The sequence below is a fragment of the Vulpes lagopus genome, chromosome 12 (assembly GCF_018345385.1).
Source record: "Vulpes lagopus strain Blue_001 chromosome 12, ASM1834538v1, whole genome shotgun sequence".
Taxonomy (NCBI): domain Eukaryota; kingdom Metazoa; phylum Chordata; class Mammalia; order Carnivora; family Canidae; genus Vulpes; species Vulpes lagopus.
Window position 1 is genome coordinate 81,250,157 of NC_054835.1, and position 19,435 is coordinate 81,269,591.

A 19,435-nucleotide genomic window follows, 5' to 3' on the forward strand; every position below is an offset into this window, starting at 1 on the left:
ATTCTGAAGATTAAAAAAACTTTTTGGTCTTTGAAACACACTGACAAAAGAATAAAAAGACAAGCCACAGCATGGATGAAAGTATTTGCAAAAGGCATATCTGATAAAGGACTATTTTCCAAAATGAACCAAAAAACTTTTTTTCCCCAAAAAAACTCTTAAAATTTAAAAATAAGTAAATAAATAACCCAGTTAAAAAATGGGCCAAAGACCTCAGCATGCACCTCATCAAAGAAATTATACAGATGTCAAATAAAATGATGAAAAGATGCTCCACATCATATGTCATCAGGGAAATGCAAATTAAAACAACAGTGAGATACTGCTATAAAAACCTAATAGAATGATCAGAATCTAGAATCCTGACAACGTCAAATCCTGCAACAGGAACTCTCATTCATTGCCTGTGAGAATTCAAAACGGCACGTCCACTGTGGAAGACAGTTTGGCAGTTACTTATAAAACTAAACACACTCTTACCGTATGCTCCAACAATCACACTCTGTGGCACTGTCCCCAAAAACTTGAATATTTTTGTCAACATAAAAATGTGCAGGGATGTTTAGAACAGTTTTATTTATAATGACCAAAAGTTGGAAACAACTAAGATGTCCTATGGTAGGAGAATGGATAATTAAACTCCAGCACTCAAAAGAAATGGACTACCAAGCCACAAGAAAACATGGAGGAAAACTAAATACTATATACTATACAGTTCTAATTATATGACATTCTGAAAATGACAAAATATCGAGACAGATGTTAGTGCGGAAGAGGGAATGAATAGGCAAAACAGGATGTTTAGGACAGTAAAACTACTGTGTGTGAGAATAGTAGATGCGTTGATATATGTATACAAAGAATTATATACATAAATTATATACATGTTTATGTATTTTATATATAAATATTATACCAAATATACAATCCGTTTTTAAGTTACCTTAAAAGAATAAATCTGGCTGTGACAATTTTGGTTAAAATTTTTCAGGGATTCCCCATACTTTTGGTTAAAGTTAAAAACCCTTATATTTTCATTAGTAGAGTCTTTCTTAAAGTCCTTGGTTGAGATTAAAACTTGAGTATTTTCTCACTTTCTTCAGCATAGTACTTATATGTTTCTTTCCACTTTGAAAAATAAAAATACAGGACATACTAATGGACATGATTTGTAAAGCTAGTTTATTTTTGGTGTAAATTGTTCAAGGAATCACATGTAATTCTATATTTACTAAAAAGATTTAGTTAGTATAAAAAATGCCGATTTTTCATGTTGAAAAATTTTATCTCCTTAAGAAATTGGAAACAATAGAAGATAAGTTACTTTCCCTCTTTGGATGCGATCTTGTAGGAGAGAAACCATATATGTAAAATGGAATTCTCTATCACATTCTTTAATCTTCTCTGTTTCTCTTCCTCTTTTCCTCCTCCTTCTCTCCCTATCTTACTAATTCTTTAAAACTACTTTAACTAAATCTTCCTTTGTTTTCTTTAACATTTAGTATGGACATTCTGGTCTGTATCTATTATTTTGATTCTAATAATTCTCCCCACATCTTCCTGGTCTCTATCTTTTGGTGTATAGATTAGTGATAGTTAATTGTCTAGAAAGTTCTAAAAAATTCTAAAGAAAAATGCCCCCTCTTTCCTTCTAGAGACAAAAACAATGTTGACAGGCAATATATACTGTCTCTCACAGCTAAATAATACCGTATCAGAATTTCAGAGATATTTAATGTCTGAACAAAACAAACTGACACTTAATATGTAGCACCATATCTCTCTTTGATTTATTCATTTGTAAACTTCCCAAAGAAAAGAGCCATGTGCTCTGCATTTGTTTCTAACATTGACTAGGGTAGTGATAGAAACATAGATCATTAATTTGTTCATTAATTGGTTGATGGAAACCAGTGAAAATCAAGTATGGGGTAGTGTGCTTTAGATAAACAGTCCTTTTCAATGATCCCTTAAGAATTCTATTTATTTTTATGGTTTTAATTTTTCTAAATGTTGCCATTCTGAATAGAATATATATTAATTTAAATCATATATATTTTTATTCATATTCTTCTTCCGGAGGAGCAGCTCTGATTTCTTTCTTTCTTTAGGCTCTGTATAATCAATATATTTATAGCAATATATATCCCAAGAGAATACCTAGGTTGGTATACACACACGCACATGCATTATTATAACACGTAATATAATTATATCGTATTATAATTTATAATTAATATCATTATTACCATTATATGGTAATCTTATAACAATATTATGTAGTTACTGAATTTATGAAACACTTTTCAGGCTTTATACAATTATATTTAATCAACAAGAATAAGTCTATTTATAATTATGTGTAGTTTGCTAAATCAATATCACAAGATATGAAAATTATGTCATTAGTTTGCTAAATTAATATCACAATAAAAGTGAAAACACATCATTTACTGAAACATAAAAGCAGCCACCTACAGTCTTGATCTTGAATATCTATTATTTTTTTATTTTACTTTGAGAAGTGTCATGTGACACTGTCTAGAATAGTATTGCAGCAACTGTCTTGTTTTAGGTGAATGTAAGGTACTCAAAGTACAATACCACATTTCCTAATAGAGATTATGAACATACCAAACTCAATTACTCAGCTGTTATTTTCAATAAACTGAAATCTCCTCTCTTCAAATTAAAACTCTTGATGGTTATTATAAATACTAGAATAGTTGAGAGTTGAAAAGGACCAGGTTGATGAAATTACATGAGATTATAGTATTTATCAGTGAAAAGGTACTTCACATCATTTGCAGAGCAAATCAAATGTAGATTTTAAGTAAGTCCTCTCAAACTCTTCCATTTCAACTGAGTGCTGTAAGTAGACAGTATTTAATATTTTTAATGCTCAAAAAAGTGTGATTGTTATATTAAGTCAAGAATTACAAATGCAGTGCTAATGTTTTCTGAATCAAAATATTGGCAATGTGATCTGAAAATTACCTGCATATATATGAGAAAAAGAAGGCAAACATCTGAAATGAGACTGTTATGAAAATCCAGGGTATGTGGTTGCTATAGTTTATGGGATTGTTTGCCTTATCAAAGCCTACCATGTTTATAGTTGCAGCACTAATATTGAATACGAATTATGTTTTGTCCACAGTTGCATGTTGGCTATATTTTTTGATTCTCCACTGTTGCTCTCCAAAACCAAAGCGTAACAAAACCCCTGAAAACTAGCATATTTTAGGCCAAAAGTAATATCTTGATGTATTCAAAATTCAATTTTATTTATTCATTTTTAAAAAATATTTTATTTACTTATTCATGAGAGACAGAGAGAGATGCAGACAGAAGAAGCAGGCAGAAGAAGCAGGCTCCCCGCAAGGAGTTCAATGTGGCACTCGATCCCAGATCTTGGGATCACGCCCTGAGCCAAAGACAGACGCTTAACCACTGAACCACCCAGGTGTCCCTTAAAATACAATTTTAAATCTTCATTGAATAAAGGAAACACATGACATAGAGGATATTCGGCAGAAGTTTGGGATGACAACTTCCCGATGGTTCATTTCAACGACATTGTATTGGAAAACCAGTGTCAGTTATTTGTATTATAGAACAAATTCACTACATCCTAAATATATGATTTAGGGTAATTCATTTAAATTCTTTGTGATTTTCTCTATCTTTAAAGGCGTCACTACTATTATTATTTTTAAACTTATTTTTTTAAGATTTATTTATTTTTCTTGGAGAGTGAGCACAGGGGGAGAGGCAGAGGAGAGGAGAGAGCAGATTCCCTGCTGAGCAGGGAGCCTTGGGGGGGGGGGGTGTCTCCATCTCACAGCCCCGAGTTAATGACCCAAGCCAAAATCAAGAGTTGGGTGCTTAACCAACTGAGCCATCCAGACTCCCCAGTCATAAAAGAAGTTTGAAAACTCAGCTTGTAACATCCAATATAGATTATTTTATTATTAAATCTCTACTCTGTATATATATCATGGTCAAGAAAAAAATAAAAACAAAATCAAAGAATAGTTATTATTTATTCCAATGTGAAGGTTTTTGAAACAAAGCAGTTTCTCTTATTGTTTTCAAATGCATGAAATTTGACAACTGTTATTTTCCCCATCAGAGGAGATTTTCAATGATCTTTGTAAATGTGTAAACACACCTGGATTGGCTGGATGTCATGAGGTACGATTAACGTGCAGTAGCAGCAATTTGCAAACATGGAAGAGAGACAGTACAGGGTAAGTTAATAAGGAATGTGGGGATAAGAGTGAATACCTGTTTAAAAAAAAAAGATCAGAACCAAATTGTCCTTTCTTTCTGCTTTTTGTGGTTAAGTGCACTGCCAGGTTACTGACTAGGAAAAGTAGGAAAAATTAGAATACAAAGAACTGAATGAAGATCAGTTAAAGTGAAGCCATGTAAGTTGTATAGCATGATGTATGACACACAGCTCTCAATAAATATCAGCTCTTGATATTGTGGCTATTTCTTATGTTTTTCTTACAATTATTTCTCTGTATATTCTTTTTATTGCTATCCTGGCCTAAAGATCTTTGAATTCAGGACCCATGTTTTATATTTTGTCATCTCTGAGGCACAATATTTATACACAATTTATTAGTTTCATATTATGGTAGCTGATGACTTTGTTTATGTAACTACTGCATTATTATGCAAGCAATACTTTGGTAACACGTTTGTTTAGTTCTTTCTTGTTGCTGTTTAAGATCATGAACATACAAACTATAGCGGGAGACTAAGATTGATTTTGATAAACTATCCAAATGGAATCTTCAGTAAGCCATTCTAGGGCAATATACTTCAGTAAATTCCTTGCACAAAAATGTCATTGTTCTTATATTACTCTGGTTATCAGTCTAAACATATAACAAGGAGAAATTAAAGCCTTTTTAAGGGAATATTTGGTTCTAATTCACCCAACTTGAAGACTCCCCTAAATATCTGCTGTGCAAGTCCAATGACCCAAAACTTGAATTTAAAAAATAAAGCAGGTGTATTTATAGATTTTAAACTTTGTTTTATTATTTTCTCTTTAAGAAGAGTAAGAACATTGCGGAAGGTAATTAAAATCATACAGACAGTATTGTTTTTTTATATGTAGACTTTGAAATTCTTTGAATATTCTATTACAAACCACTAATATTAGTAAATAGAGAAAATTAACATACAGAATTCTTGTCACTAAATGTTTGAAGGGATAAGGTAAGTCAAAATAGGAAAGAAATATTAAATCTCTACTCTGTATATATATCATAGTCAAGAAAAAAATTAATTAATTTAATTTTAATTTAAGTGTCAGCTAAACAAGTCGGAGAAAGAGCAGGACTTCTTAAATCTCTGAACGAAACCGCAGTGTAGAACCTTTCATTTTCTTTTCATAATCTTTTTCAAATCTTTCATACTGGGCTACGGTGAATTGGTTTTTCCAATCTCCTGAAATACCTGAAAAGAAAGATAAAATGTACATTTGAGACTACTATAAAATTTCCTTAGATCAGTTTTCGTTTGAATTACCACACGTGTATTTTTAAATCTTCAACGTTTTCATATCCATTTCATTACTCCATCCTTTCAAACTCTTGGGCCTTCTTAGTTTTCTAAAAATCCCCATGGATTTTTTCCAGTATCCTATATAAAGAAGTAATCCCTTCAATAGTTTCAAGAAATGTCACTGGGAGAAAATCCAATGTCTCAAAATCTTTATTTTTTGGCCCTAAGAGCTTTGTTAACAAAAAAAGATAATTTTTCAGTCCTTTTAAAACTATATTTTCCAATGTTAAGTGATAATTTATGAAAAAATTTCTATGATCAAGTAAGATTTGGAAATGACTGGGTTAAATATAATTAAACATATGTGTTATTACAAGATTGCTCAGTCTTCAAAAGATTAACCATATCTAAAACCTTTAAGGAAAGACAAGGGACATAGTATTTGCAAAGAATTTCTGATAAAAACAACGGCATTTCTAACAGGTAATCCAGAATTCATTTGCAAGCCTAGTTTTAGGGAGAAAAAAAGGAGTGGGGGAGAAAATATGACAAAATAACTTTGTTCATCTGTCCCAGGATTTCTCAACTTTGGCATTTTATTTTATTTGTTTATATTTCCACTGGTGACATTCAAAGCCAGACAACTGGCTGGATGGATGTGGGAGTTGCTCTGTGTATTATAGTGTGTTTTCAGCAGGATTCTCAGCCTGTACCCATTAGATGCCTATAGCATACTCTTAGTCAGAACTATCAAAAATGTCTTTGGATGTTGTCAAACATTCCCTGGGAGGCAAAAATCATACCTGGCTGAGATCCAAATATTCCTGGAAAGACTTACCCATGGCATACTTTCTAACTTTCTAAAAAAAAAAAAAAAAAAAAAAAAAAAAACCTCTGGATGCACAAAGATACATCATAATTAATGAAATTACCCTTAATAGTCCTTATATAAGTTCTTACCTCAGTACTTGTTTCTCCAAAATTATGTTAGATTATATTAATAATTTTCCACTCTCTACTGTAAGATTTTATACCTCGGCCCACTGACATGTGTTGTATGACTCCTCTTTGCCTCATTAACTTTGGGCTTCAATTTTTTCTTTTGCTTTGGTTAATAGAATTTGAATATGTGCAATATATACCACATCTAAATAGCAACTTTAAAGGCATTGTAAGTTTCCAACACCTCTTTTGTTTTCCTGTCTACTAGAATATTGGGCATATCCCACAAATGGGTAGCTTTTTCAGCCTGGATTTCAGAAAGAGAAGACATGAGAAACTGAGACCATGAAAACCAAGTAAAACTGAACAGATTCAAAAGAATAAGCAAAACTGATGTATGACCCACATTCACCAACATTAAACAAAAAATAAAACTTGTGGTTTTAAGCCACTGAGATTCTTGAAGTCCTTTTTTTTTTTCTTTTTTAAGTTTCAGGGGTGCCTAGGTGGTCAGTTAGTTAAGTGTCTGCCTTCATTTTAGGTCATAATCCCAGGGTCCTAGGATGAAGCCCCACATCAGGCTTCCTGCTTAGTAGAGAGCCTGCTTCTCCCTATCCACCCCACTCATGCTCTTTCTCTCTCTCTCTCTCTCTCAAATAAATAAAATCTTAAAAAAATAAAAATAAAAAAAAGATTTCATTTACTTATTTGAGAGAAGAAGAGAAGAACAAGCAGGGGGAGAGGCAGAGGAAAAGGGACAAGCAAACTCCCCACTGAACAGAGAGCTTGATGTAGGACTCCATCCCAGAACCCTAGGATCATAACTTGAGCAAAGGCAGATGCTTAACTGACTGAGCCACCCAGGTACCCCTTGGAGTTGTTTGTTTCACAGTAGAGCTAATACATACATAAGTAACAGAATCTATGCTTCTCTGTCTCTCTGTCTCTCTCTCTCTCAACATGCAATTCAATTTAACATATTTTTATTAAGTGACTATTTTTGCAAGATGCTAGTTATATATACATTGAGATAATGCTAGAGATGCAATGATTTACCATATCATAGCAACAACCTCAGGGAATTGACACTTTTCATCATTCACTTGGCATGCCTAACATCATTTAAGCTGACTACTCACCACAGCAAAAATTTTAAGGAATATGAAGAATATTTAGAGAGTTCAGACAAATGAAAGGCATTCTTCTGATATAGCAAAGGAGGCCAAGACTCATGCTAATCAATACATCAGCTCTTGAGTAAACATTTCTCCTTAGAAGGTTTGTCTTACATGTTAGGCTTATAGAAATTATAGTTTATTTGCCACAAATTATTTCCCCTAAGTTTTTTTTTGTTCCTAATTTTCTTTTTTCTTGCCAGCATACTCAATCTCTTTCCATTTCCTATAATATGGCTATACTCTCCAAGACTGTAATTAGCAAGCTGTATAGAAACTAGTATATGATTTCTCACCCTTTCTCATGAAAGGAGATACAGAATGATTCATATCAAAATCTGGTACAGTGGTATAATTTGTACTTGGATTCTGTTTCATCACATTGAAAGAGCTGTGATAGAGGATTTTATCCACAGTTTCTTCTGACAAATCTTTCTCTAGAAACTGTAACAACTTCTGAATTTCATGTTTTGGATCCTAAAAAAAATATAAAGAGAAAGAATTATTTCAGAGAGATTTAATCATAAAATAGGCAGTGCATTTAATAAAGTTCTACATATGTCAATGTGGTAAAGGAAATTATTTTATATTTTTATGTGCACTTTTTATTTTGCATTCCAAAGTACATGTCCTAGTCTTGGCCAGGCAATCATCTGCTAAAAAGAAGAGTAAATTTTGTTTGTTTTTTTTTTCTTTCTCAAATTTTTAAATTTAAATTCTAGTTAATTAATATATAGTGTAACATTGGTTTCAGGAATAGGATTTGGTGATGCATCTCTTACATATAATACTGAGTGCTAGGGATCCCTGGGTGGTGCAGTGGTTTAGCGCCTGCCTTTGGCCCAGGGCGCGATCCTGGAGACCCGGGATCGAATCCCACGTCGGGCTCCCGGTGCATGGAGCCTGCTTCTCCCTCTGCCTATGTCTCTGCCTCTCTCTCTCTCTCTGTGACTATCATAAATAAATAAAAACTAAAGAAAAAAAACTTAAAAAAAAAACCCCCAGTGCTCATCATAGCAAGTGCTCTCCTTAATATCCATAATTTTGTTTCAAAAAATGCAGAAAAATGGGTTAATATTCAATCTTTCATACTCAAAAATATAATTAATCTCTAGAATAACAAGTGGTAATAAAGCAAACTACTACTATTATAAGGTATAATCTTCAAAATCCTTGATCTCCTTTTTAAAATCATATCTAATATCAAGAATAGATTACCTATCAAAAATACTTTTTTAAAGATTTTATTATTTATTTATTTATTTATTTATTTATTTATTTATTTATTTATGAGAGAGAGAGATGAGAGAGAAAGAACACGAGCAGAGGGGGTGGGTGGTGAGGTGCAGAGGGAGAGGGAGAAGTAGGCTCCCAGCTAAGCAGGGAGCTGGATCCTGGGCCCAAGACCTGAGCCTAATGCATAATCGACTGAGCCACCCAAGCACTCCTATCCACCAAGTATTTAAAAAATACTCATCCTTCTTAAACTCTTCCAAAAAGTAGAAGGAGTAATACTTCTAAACCCATTTTACAAGGCCAGCATTACTCATATACCCAAACCAGATGAGAATAACACAAGAAAATAGCAGATTAACATTTTTGGTAAAAATCAATGCAAAAATCCTGGACAAAATATTAGCAAACAAAATTTAACAGCACATTAAAAGGTTTTAATCCGTGATCAAATGGGATTTACCCCAGTGATGCAAAAATTGTTAAACATTAGCAAATCAATCAATGTGATAGACGATATTAACAAAATGAAGGGTGTAAATCATATGGTCATTTCAAAAGATGCAGAAAAAGCATTTGGCAAAATTCAACATCAATTTATGATAGAAACTCTCAACAAAGTGGTGTAGAGGGAATATACCACAATTATGAAGGCCGTATATGACAAGCCCACAACTAATATACTCAATAATGAAGAGCTGAAAGCTTTTCCTCTAAGATCAGGAACTACAGTCAACAATAACTGTAGTTAACAAACAATGCTGCATCGTATATTTGAAAGCTGCTAAAAGAGTAGATGTTAAAAGTTCTCATCACAAGGAAAAAATAACCACGTATGCTGATGGATATCAGCTAGAATTACTGTGATCTTTTCATAATATATACATATATTGAATCATTAGATTGTTAATATTATGTTATATATCAATTATGGCACAATTTAAAAAAACAGATTATTTATCTCAGACAGTTATAGTGGAAAGAAAATACTCTTTCTATCTCTCCCTCCTACCTAGATTTTTTGATAATATAAATATATGAGGAGGAAAGTAAACAAAATCCTGTCCATTTCCAGCCTAAGGAATGGTATGGAAGAGAAAGAGGCAACAATGAAAAGGAGAGATACATTTGATGTATTCTTATGATTTCCATTCTCTGTGCTCCAGACTCCATAGGATACCTTGTAAGAATAGTGAAAAAGTAGCATTCAGACCAAATAGTTTGTGCCCTGTTACCCACTACAGAGATGATCTTCTTGATGGTCCAAATCAAACTGAGGCTGAAAGCCGTAATCTTAGTGACCTCATGAAATCAGGCAGAAAAGCAATCTGTTTAGGTTTATTGAGCTACCCATCTCAATTCATGGAAACAGAATCAGAGAATTTCTGTAGTGGCTCTAAAATAATCTATTTCTTGTATAAGCAGAAATAAACTTGGTGGAGATCAGCACACATCTTATTCAAGGAGAAGAATCACAGTGAAAATTGAAGTCCAAATTGTGTCAAGTCTATCCTATGAAAGTTAAATGAAAGTGATGGGAAAAATGTACACCATTCAGGCTTGGAATGGGAATATTTGGGATGGATTTGATGGCACAGAGACTCTGGAACTCTTGAGTAATTTTGAGCCTCTCCACCCATATTTAAGGACACTAAACTTCTTTTGCTTAAAGACCTTATTATGATCTAACGTGGGAGGTTTTCTTTCCTGATAACACCTATCCTTTTCAAGATCCACCCCACCAACCCCCCTTGTTGCTTCAAGACACATAATTAGAGTAATTGGTCACCCTTTAATCCAGAGTGATGGGTAAAAACTGGTTTAAATAGGATGTAGAAGAAGCTGGGAATCTAATGAATCTGCCAGAGGGGGTCACTTTAGCTGGGTAAGGCAATTTCCCTAGATGCCATGGAACAGATTTCCCAAATAAGAGATGAAGGGTAGTCATAGTTATCTAAAGGAATTTAGGTGTGAACAAGCTTCCTGAAACACATTCAACTTAAGAAATGCAGAACATTTCTTAAATGGACTATTTGAATAATCAGATCAGGATAAGTTTTTGATCAAATTGGAGAATGAATTAATTTTCACACTAATAACCAGATAGAAGATGAAAAAAATAAAAACTAGATGTCTTATAAATTAAATTACATCTTTTCTCTACTGTGCTTACCCCTTGGGGAAACAATCACAAATAAAATCATTTTAATCCCTACATCCAAGGAGCTTACATTATATTAGAGTAGGGCAAGAAAACATAAAAAACACATATGTCAAATAATGAGTGGTAGTAAATGATATGAAAAGAACAATAGCAAACGAGATTTTAACAGATAATAATAAAGTGGATTATTTGACATTATGGACATGAAAGAACTCTGGAGTGTTAACATTTAAGTTAAGACATGAAGGATGAGAAAAAGATAATTTGAAAATAGTGGGAAAAAAATATTTCGGGCAGGCTCACTTAGTAAGAAAAGGAAAAGTGACAGCAGAAGAGGTTGGAGAGATAGGGACTAAATAATGCTGAACTTTAAATTATCTTAATGATTTTGTATTTCACGTAGAAACAGAAATCATTGACAGATTTGAAGAAGTGGGCATACTCTCTTTTTTTTTTTAATTTTTTTTTTTTTTTTAATTTATGATAGTCACAGATTGAGAGAGAGAGGCAGAGACACAGGCAGAGGGAGAAGCAGGCTCCATGCACCGGGAGCCCGACGTGGGATTCGATCCCGGGTCTCCAGGATCGCGCCCTGGGCCAAAGGCAGGCGCCAAACCGCTGCGCCACCCAGGGATCCCTGGGCATACTCGCATTTAGATTTCCAGATAATTTTTTTTCCGAGTGGACAATAGAAGCAAAATGAGGTACTTCAAATAAGATAGTTGCCTGAACTAGAGCAGGAGCAGTAGTGATACAAAGAAAGATGAATCTGAGGTTTCCCCCCAAAATTAAAAAAAAAATTATAGTTGCCTCTTACCTCTTTCATGTCTTCGTAAAATAGGTAAAAGATACGATAATCATTCCTCTTCTCCCACCAGCCCTTCACATGGTCATACCAAGAACCAAAAGCCACTAAGTTGAAAGACACAGTGTTTGGAAAATTAAAACTATCTATGTAAAGAATTGTTAAATATTATTCCAAGTCATTATTATCAACCCAAACACACTTATTAGTTCAAGAAAGAGGGATGGTAGGATAATTAACCCTGTTCTTATTGAATTTGTAATCTATTTAGGAGGGAGTGGCAGGGAAGTTCATAGAAGAAGGAGAAAGGGAAAGAAAATCATAGAGATGAAGAAGTTAATGAAGGGCTGTGGGGATGAAGAGTGTATTTGGGTCTAAGAAGAAGAATTAGGTTTTGATAATGATAAGAGTGAGTAGACATTCTATGGACAGAGAATAGTCCAAGTAGCAACAGGAGTAAAGGTTTGCAAGATATCATTGAGATGTTCTTGCCTTGAAAAGAGTTTTTAATAGAAGAATGTTTATATGAGAATTTTAAGTAGAGCTACTACTATTGGCATAAATGTTTTCCTGAAAGAAAGAATACAAAGGTGAGAAACAGAGCCTTGAGGCTAAAATCATCACCCTAGAATTTTCGGTTTATATAGTAAAAATAAGGGAATGGTAAAGAAAAGAGAATCCAAGAAATATGTATAAAATCAAAACAATACAACAGATGCACAGCAAGAGAAGAAAAGTTGTCCCTAAGCACTAATGAAACAATAAGACTAAGAACTGAAATATCTGTGTTAACATGTTTCCCAAAAGTTCTTTTGTTTTTTTAAGATTTTATTTATTCATGAGAGACAGAGAGAGAGTCAGAGACATAGGCAGAGGGAGAAGCAAGCTTCTCACAGGGAGTCCAATGCGGAAACCCTGGAATCACGCCCTGAGCTAAAGATAGATGCTCAACCGCTGATCCACCCACGAGTCCCTCCCAAAAGTTCTTAAAAGGAAGAGACAACTATATATTCTGCTTCCTCTATAGTCTACCTAATACATTAGTGGAGTGCTAGGCAAATATTAGGTTTATAATAAACGCAGATTTATGTTTAACTGTTCTATCTCCTGGCAAAAAGACTTTTCACCATAGAACTCCTTGATTAAAGTAAGAGTTGAACCTACCCTTCCCAGTCATGAATTTATCCAGGAATTCCTCCCAGGTGCCAGCCTCTGGGTGTATTTTTGCCATCTGGTAGAAATAATAGTAAGATACAGCCACATCTTTAGCATTTCGTGCAACATACACCATCTGTGGGGAGATATGGCAATCGTCATTTCATTTATATTATTTAATAGTTGGTAAACTTTTGCTTATCTTGCAAGAATACTGATTATTTCTTTTCTATTTCCTGATCTTAGCATTTACATGTATATCCTGACATGGAATATTCACGATTATATACTGTTTTAACATAAGACTTGTACTTTCACACCCTGTTTCTCTTCAGCCTTTGAAAAGAACATCTCAAAACACAGAAAACCAAATAATTACAATAAACATTAAATTAACAAAAATGAGCTAATATTGTTCTTAAATTTAGAATTTTTGTATATCATTTATTAAGACATGTAAAAAGAAACATAAAAGTTACAAAACATGAAAAAGATAAACATTCTTTTATATTTATTTATTTATTTATTTATTTATTTATTTATTTATTTGTTATTACCTTTCTTTAGAGGAGGGATAAAGAGAAGGTAAGGGGCAGCAGGGGAGGGAAAGAGAGAATCCCAAGCAGATTTCACACCCAACACAGAGCCCAATGCTGGACTCAATCTCAAGACCATGAGATCATGACCTGAGCTTGAAATCAAGAGTTGAAATCTTAACTGACTGAGCCACCTAGGTATCCCTAAAGTAAAACTTTTAAAGCTGAAAAAAATGTCTTATTTTTAACTGAAAATAAATTATAATTTGGGTACATTTAATCAACAATGATTAAACATTCTTCATTCTGTTCATGATCATGGCTACATACCAATTATTGCTGTTTATAATTTTGTGTGAGATTAAAATTTATTTTATGCATAGAGCCTTAAATCTGTTTGAAAACAGAAATTTTGAACATATTTTCCAATAGAAATGACATTGCTATGTCTCAGTGGTAATTAGGTTTTCAGGCAAGTCCACTGAAATCCATTAAGCTTACTTCTTATACCATATGACATACACTGCAGAGATCACTGACATATTAAACCTTTGCATAATATGGGCAAAGGGAAGTGACTGGCAAGAAGACAAAGCCCAATAGTATTCATAAAAATTAAACAAGATAACATACTCAGATGGCAGAGGATGTCATATTTGTGTTTGCATTTATAATGACAATTACAATATCTGGTACATACACAGTAGCACTTCTATAAATGTTTATTGATTATGTACTTATTAAAGAATTTCGCTTACAGGAAGCTAAAACAGAATTCCAACGGAATTCCAAGGAGAAATTAAAAAAAATATAGTCAGATATCAACATCCTTCTCTCTATAGCTGACAGAAAAATATGAAAAATGAGATAGTGACATTAGTACAGATTTTGCATATATGAGAAGAATTTTAAAGGAATATCATGAACGACTTTATTACAAAAATTTAACAGTTTAAGTGAAATGGATCAAGTCTTTAAAATGCATAAACTACGAAAGAGCATGCAAGGAAAAATACATGATCTGAATAATGAAAGACATTGAAGAACATGGAAGACATAAATATTTATATGAAAGACATTGAATTTGTGGTTACAAATCTTTTCAGATGAAGAAAATTCCAGGCCTAGATCACTTTGCTGGTGAATTGAACAAAATATTAAGAATGAAACAGTACCAATTCCAACCAAATACTTCCAGTAAATTGAAAAAGAATAAATACCTTCCAACTCATTTAATGAAGCCAGAATTACTCTAATACCAAAGAGATTATTCTCTAATGATAAAGATATTACAATGGAAAGAAAGTACAGGTCCGTATCTCCCGAAGACACAAATTATTTTAAAAATCAGCAAATTGGCCCCAATAATATATAAAAGACAACTATTAACACATATCATAAATTAATACAATCAATAATTAAATAAAAGGTGTGAAAGATTGTTTTAACACTTCAAAGTCAACTGACAACTAATCATAGTAACAGACTAAAATAATGGAAAATTATATGATTGGTCTTAATAGACACAGAAAAAAACATTAGACAAAATCCAACATGTATTCCTGTTAAAAACTCAGCAAAGTAAGAATAGAACAGAACTTCCTCAGTTAGGTCAGTGGAATAAACAAAAAACCTCTAGGTGACATCACCATATGAATATTCCTTAAGATCAAGGGCAAGACAAGAGCATCTCCTCACTCCTATTCAGTATTATATTAGATGTTCTATCCAGTTCAATAAGTCAAGAAAAATAAGTAAAAAGCATCCAGATTAGGAAAAAAGAAGTAAGAATATTTCGTATTTTTTATTTTCTAAAAGCATGAACATCTATGTAGAACAATGATTGGATCTACCAAAAAAAATCTGTTAGGTCTATTATGTGAATTTAGCAAGTTTACAGGATAAAAGATTTAGTTGTCCATATGCTAGTAATAAACATTCAGAAAATAGTGTGTTTGTGTGTGTGTGCATGAAAAAGAGAGAGAGGAAAAGAGAGAATTACTATTATATCAGAAAATTTTAAAAAGGACATTGATGCTTATAGATATTAAATAGATTCTTAGATCTAACGTGATAACCGAAACAATAAAGCCAATAGAAGTAAACAGAAGTGGGAATATCTTCATAACTTTGGGCAAGGCATTTTTTAAACAAAGACACACCAAAAAAATAGAAAATAAAGGAAAAACTGATATAATGACCAACCTCAAAATTAAGAATTTTTAAAAGAAGTTAAGAAAGTAAAAAAAAAGAAAAATAGAATGAATTAAGATATAAAATGTCCAATGATTTCATCAAAGGAATTGTACCAGAATATATAAGAATTTCTACCTTACTAATAGAAGAAAAGAAGCCCCTACAGGAAAAAAGGCATGGCACTTGAACAGATACCTCGTAGAAGGTATCTAAGCTATGTAAAAGTCCTTTAATTATTAGTCATTAGGGAAATACAAAGAAAACCACAATGAAATGCCACCATACATCTACTAGTATGTCTAAAAATAAATATTTGTAGCTATATGTTTGTTAATGAGGATATAGAGTAACTTAAACTCTCACACTACTGGTCAAAGTGTAAATTGATCCAAGTGATTTGAAAAGATATTTGAAAATATAAAACTCAGCAAACTCTTAGATCGCCTAAAGCTGGACAAATGGACACCTTAATTCCATTCCAAGATATAAAACCAAGAGAAATATGTATATGTATGTGTATGTGTAATGGAAACTTATATAAGAATGTGCATTGAAGTACTTTTTTTAATTACTGACAACAGCAACCACCCAACTGTCCACCAATAATAGTACTGTGGGTAAGTAGGTTGTGAAATATTCAAGTAGACATAATGGAATGCCTTATATCAGTGGTTTTCAAACATTATCATGGCTCAAATTCACCTAGAGTTTTTATTATAACTCAGATCTGAACCTCATCCCCACAGTCTTTGATTCGGTAGTCTGAATTTAGCCTGAGATTTGCTTCTCTAACCTGCTATTTTTACTCAGGGTACCACATTTTGTGATCCAGCAGGTTACATTAAAAAAACAAAGACAAAGTTACAAGAATAAGAATTGATCTAATAAATATTATGTTCAATGAAATAAATTAAATATTCAAGATTATATATATTTTCTTATTACAAACAAAATTGGCAAACTAATTTATGGTAAAAACATCAGGATAGTAGTTATCTTTGAAGATAGGGATTGTTGCCAGAATGTGAAAAAACCGAGCTTTTGGGTGGCTGGTAATGTTCTATTTCTTGATCTGGGTGCTGGTTTCATGGGTACACTCACTTTGTAAAAATTCATCAAGATGTGTGCCTAGGATTTATGTACATTTTTCCATAAATGTTATACTTGAATTAAAATGGTTATTTTAAAAAGAAGCCTAAAACAAATCCACTTATATATAATTATAAATCCATATTTATAAATTACAATTATATTGAATTCATGAGGAAGCATTTCTAGTATTATTTAAATAATTAAATTAAATATTTAAAGTAGATAGTGAAGAGATTTTGATAGAAAGAGAAATTTTAGAGAACAGAAAACCTAGAGATAACCAGTGCTTGGGCACTAAGTCTGTATCTATATATCTATCGCACTGGTCTCCAATGGTATTATTTCAACCATTGGATATAGAGACCACATCATTATTTTTGGCATGCTTTAGCCAGAGGTGGAAATCTCCCATCATAATTTCTGCATGATGAGTAAAAGAAATTTCAACACAAATAAGGATTTCTTTTTTTTTTTTTTTTTTTTTAACTTGCTACCTTGCAGTTATTCTTCCAAAATGAAGAAGGGAGAAGTTGAACAGGTAGGTGTGTTTTCACTAATCTAGGAGGCTGCATTTTTTTCAACAACTCTATACCTGCAAGAACAAAAGTTAAATTCTATTATAAATGTGGAATCACAAAGGTCAATTACAATATAATCTAAGGCTTTGTAAACATTAACCCCACTATATGGCTTGAAATGACTATATAGCATTGGAGATCTATAATATCTATAACAAGATTAAAAAAAATGATAAATTCTGGTTAGTTATACTGTTTTATTTTCTATGCATAGAAAATGTATGTATATGTATGTTTTATTTTCTATGTATAACAGACAATAACTGTAAAATCATATGTATATATATAACATATTTAATGGGCCAGGCTCCCAGGTAGCCAGCCTCATATATAATGTCTTGCTGAGGCAGAAACATCAATAGGCCAATGTCAAGACATCCAAAATTTTCCTTCATTTATCTTCTCTTGTACTCATTTACAATATGAGGAAATTGAACTAGAATATTTCAACATCCCTTTCCAGCTTTCTTTATTTAATTTATAAGATCAAACTAAGCCATAAGGTTTATAACTAATCCTTAAAATTTTAATAATGCAAGACCACCCATAATTCTGTTTCTCAAGTCTGTGAATATCAGCTAATAAGCAGTAGACATGATCTTATTCTGGAACAAATATCAAATTTTCTGTATATAATGATTGTACGTTTAAATGCTGAAGACTTCCATCTGTGCTATTTTTTTTTTTAAAGCAGTTCTTTTTTATTTATTTATGATAGTCACAGAGAGAGAGAGAGAGAGAGAGAGAGGCAGAGACACAGGCAGAGGGAGAAGCAGGCTCCATGCACCAGGAGCCCGATATGGGATTCGATCCCGGCTCTCCAGGATCGTGCCCCGGGCCAAAGGCAGGCGCCAAACCGCTGCGCCACCCAGGGATCCCCCATCTGTGCTATTAAGAAAAAAATATACTCATCAAAATTTTCTCTTATGCAGATATTGTCTTTGAGTGTAAGAGGCATATAATATGGTTATTAGTAGAATCAAATTCTTCTTCTATTATAGACATTTATGATTCAAATGTCCAAGGTCTGTCTATATCAATTCCATCATGACTCCTCTTGTCACCACAAAATGTTAGGGAGATTTATTCCTATGATGAAAAGGAACATTCAGGGAAAATACCATTCTCAAATCCAGGAATTATCAATTCCATGAACGGCACTCGTTTGTATATTGCATCCCGCTTACATTTCTCTGCATCTCCATTGTTATAGATCAAATCCAATATTTCGCTGACCCAGGTTGTCCCTAAAGGAAAAAAAAATGGAACACCTCTAAACTTTTCTGTCAAAGAGTATAAGAGGGTCAATATAGGTAGAGAAGTTGTATAATATCAAACAAAAATGTGGTCTTCCTTTCCATTCTCTTTTTCCAACGAGACATTTTTATCTATCTTGAACGTACACATATGTATTGTGTATGTGTGAATGTGAGAGAGTAAATTTGATTAAAATAATCATAAAGTTAAGCCATAATAAGGAAGTAAAACATGGGTAATTTAAGAGACAGTGTATAAATCATGTAGCACACCCTCCTGAGTGGAATGGAGAAGGAAGAGGTGGATTTCAATTGGTCCGACTAGCAATTTGTAAATTTCTTATTAATATTAAAAATATTATTAGACTTTAGGATTGAAGAGTATTTGAGGGAAAAAAACATTTGGTGGAGGTGTGAAAAAAGGATAAAAAGAGAACTTTGTGATGCATTTGTGATGAATAGTGTGTTATTCACAAACATAAGACAGTAGATCATTAAGTGGTTGGAGTCACCCTGGTCTTTATAAGATTGTGTCTCCCTAATCTTGAGAAAGGTATTCAAAATATAGATAGCCCCCCTACTTACAATACTTCAACTTACAATTTTTAAACTTCACAATGATGTGTAATTCAAGTGTTTAGTAGAAATGACCTTTGAATTTCAAATTTCGATCTTCTTCTGGGCTAGTGATAAGCAATATGAAGCTCTCTCTCTCTCGTGATGCTGCATTGCAGCTCCCAGGCAGCCAGGCAATAATGAGGGCAAACAATGGAAACC

General features: G+C 32.9%; 1 protein-coding gene across 2 annotated transcripts in view; it reads right to left on the bottom strand.

Annotated features, from left to right (window-relative positions):
• Positions 1-5,036: 5,036 nt before the first annotated feature.
• Positions 5,037-19,435, bottom strand: part of LOC121474201 (sulfotransferase 1 family member D1-like) — a 36,017-nt gene continuing 21,618 nt past the window's right edge. Inside the window, exons 3-8 of one of the 2 annotated variants that reach the window (XM_041727102.1) lie at positions 18,590-18,649; positions 17,319-17,416; positions 13,010-13,136; positions 11,858-11,952; positions 7,940-8,120; positions 5,037-5,478 (exon numbers count right to left, since the gene is read on the bottom strand). In XM_041727102.1, the coding sequence (XP_041583036.1) occupies positions 5,366-5,478; positions 7,940-8,120; positions 11,858-11,952; positions 13,010-13,136; positions 17,319-17,416; positions 18,590-18,649 (674 nt within the window). In that variant the 3' untranslated portion in view covers positions 5,037-5,365. Of the gene's footprint in view, positions 5,479-7,939; positions 8,121-11,857; positions 11,953-13,009; positions 13,137-17,318; positions 17,417-18,523; positions 18,650-19,435 lie in introns of both variants that reach the window. The other variant, XM_041727101.1, reaches the window with a different exon arrangement.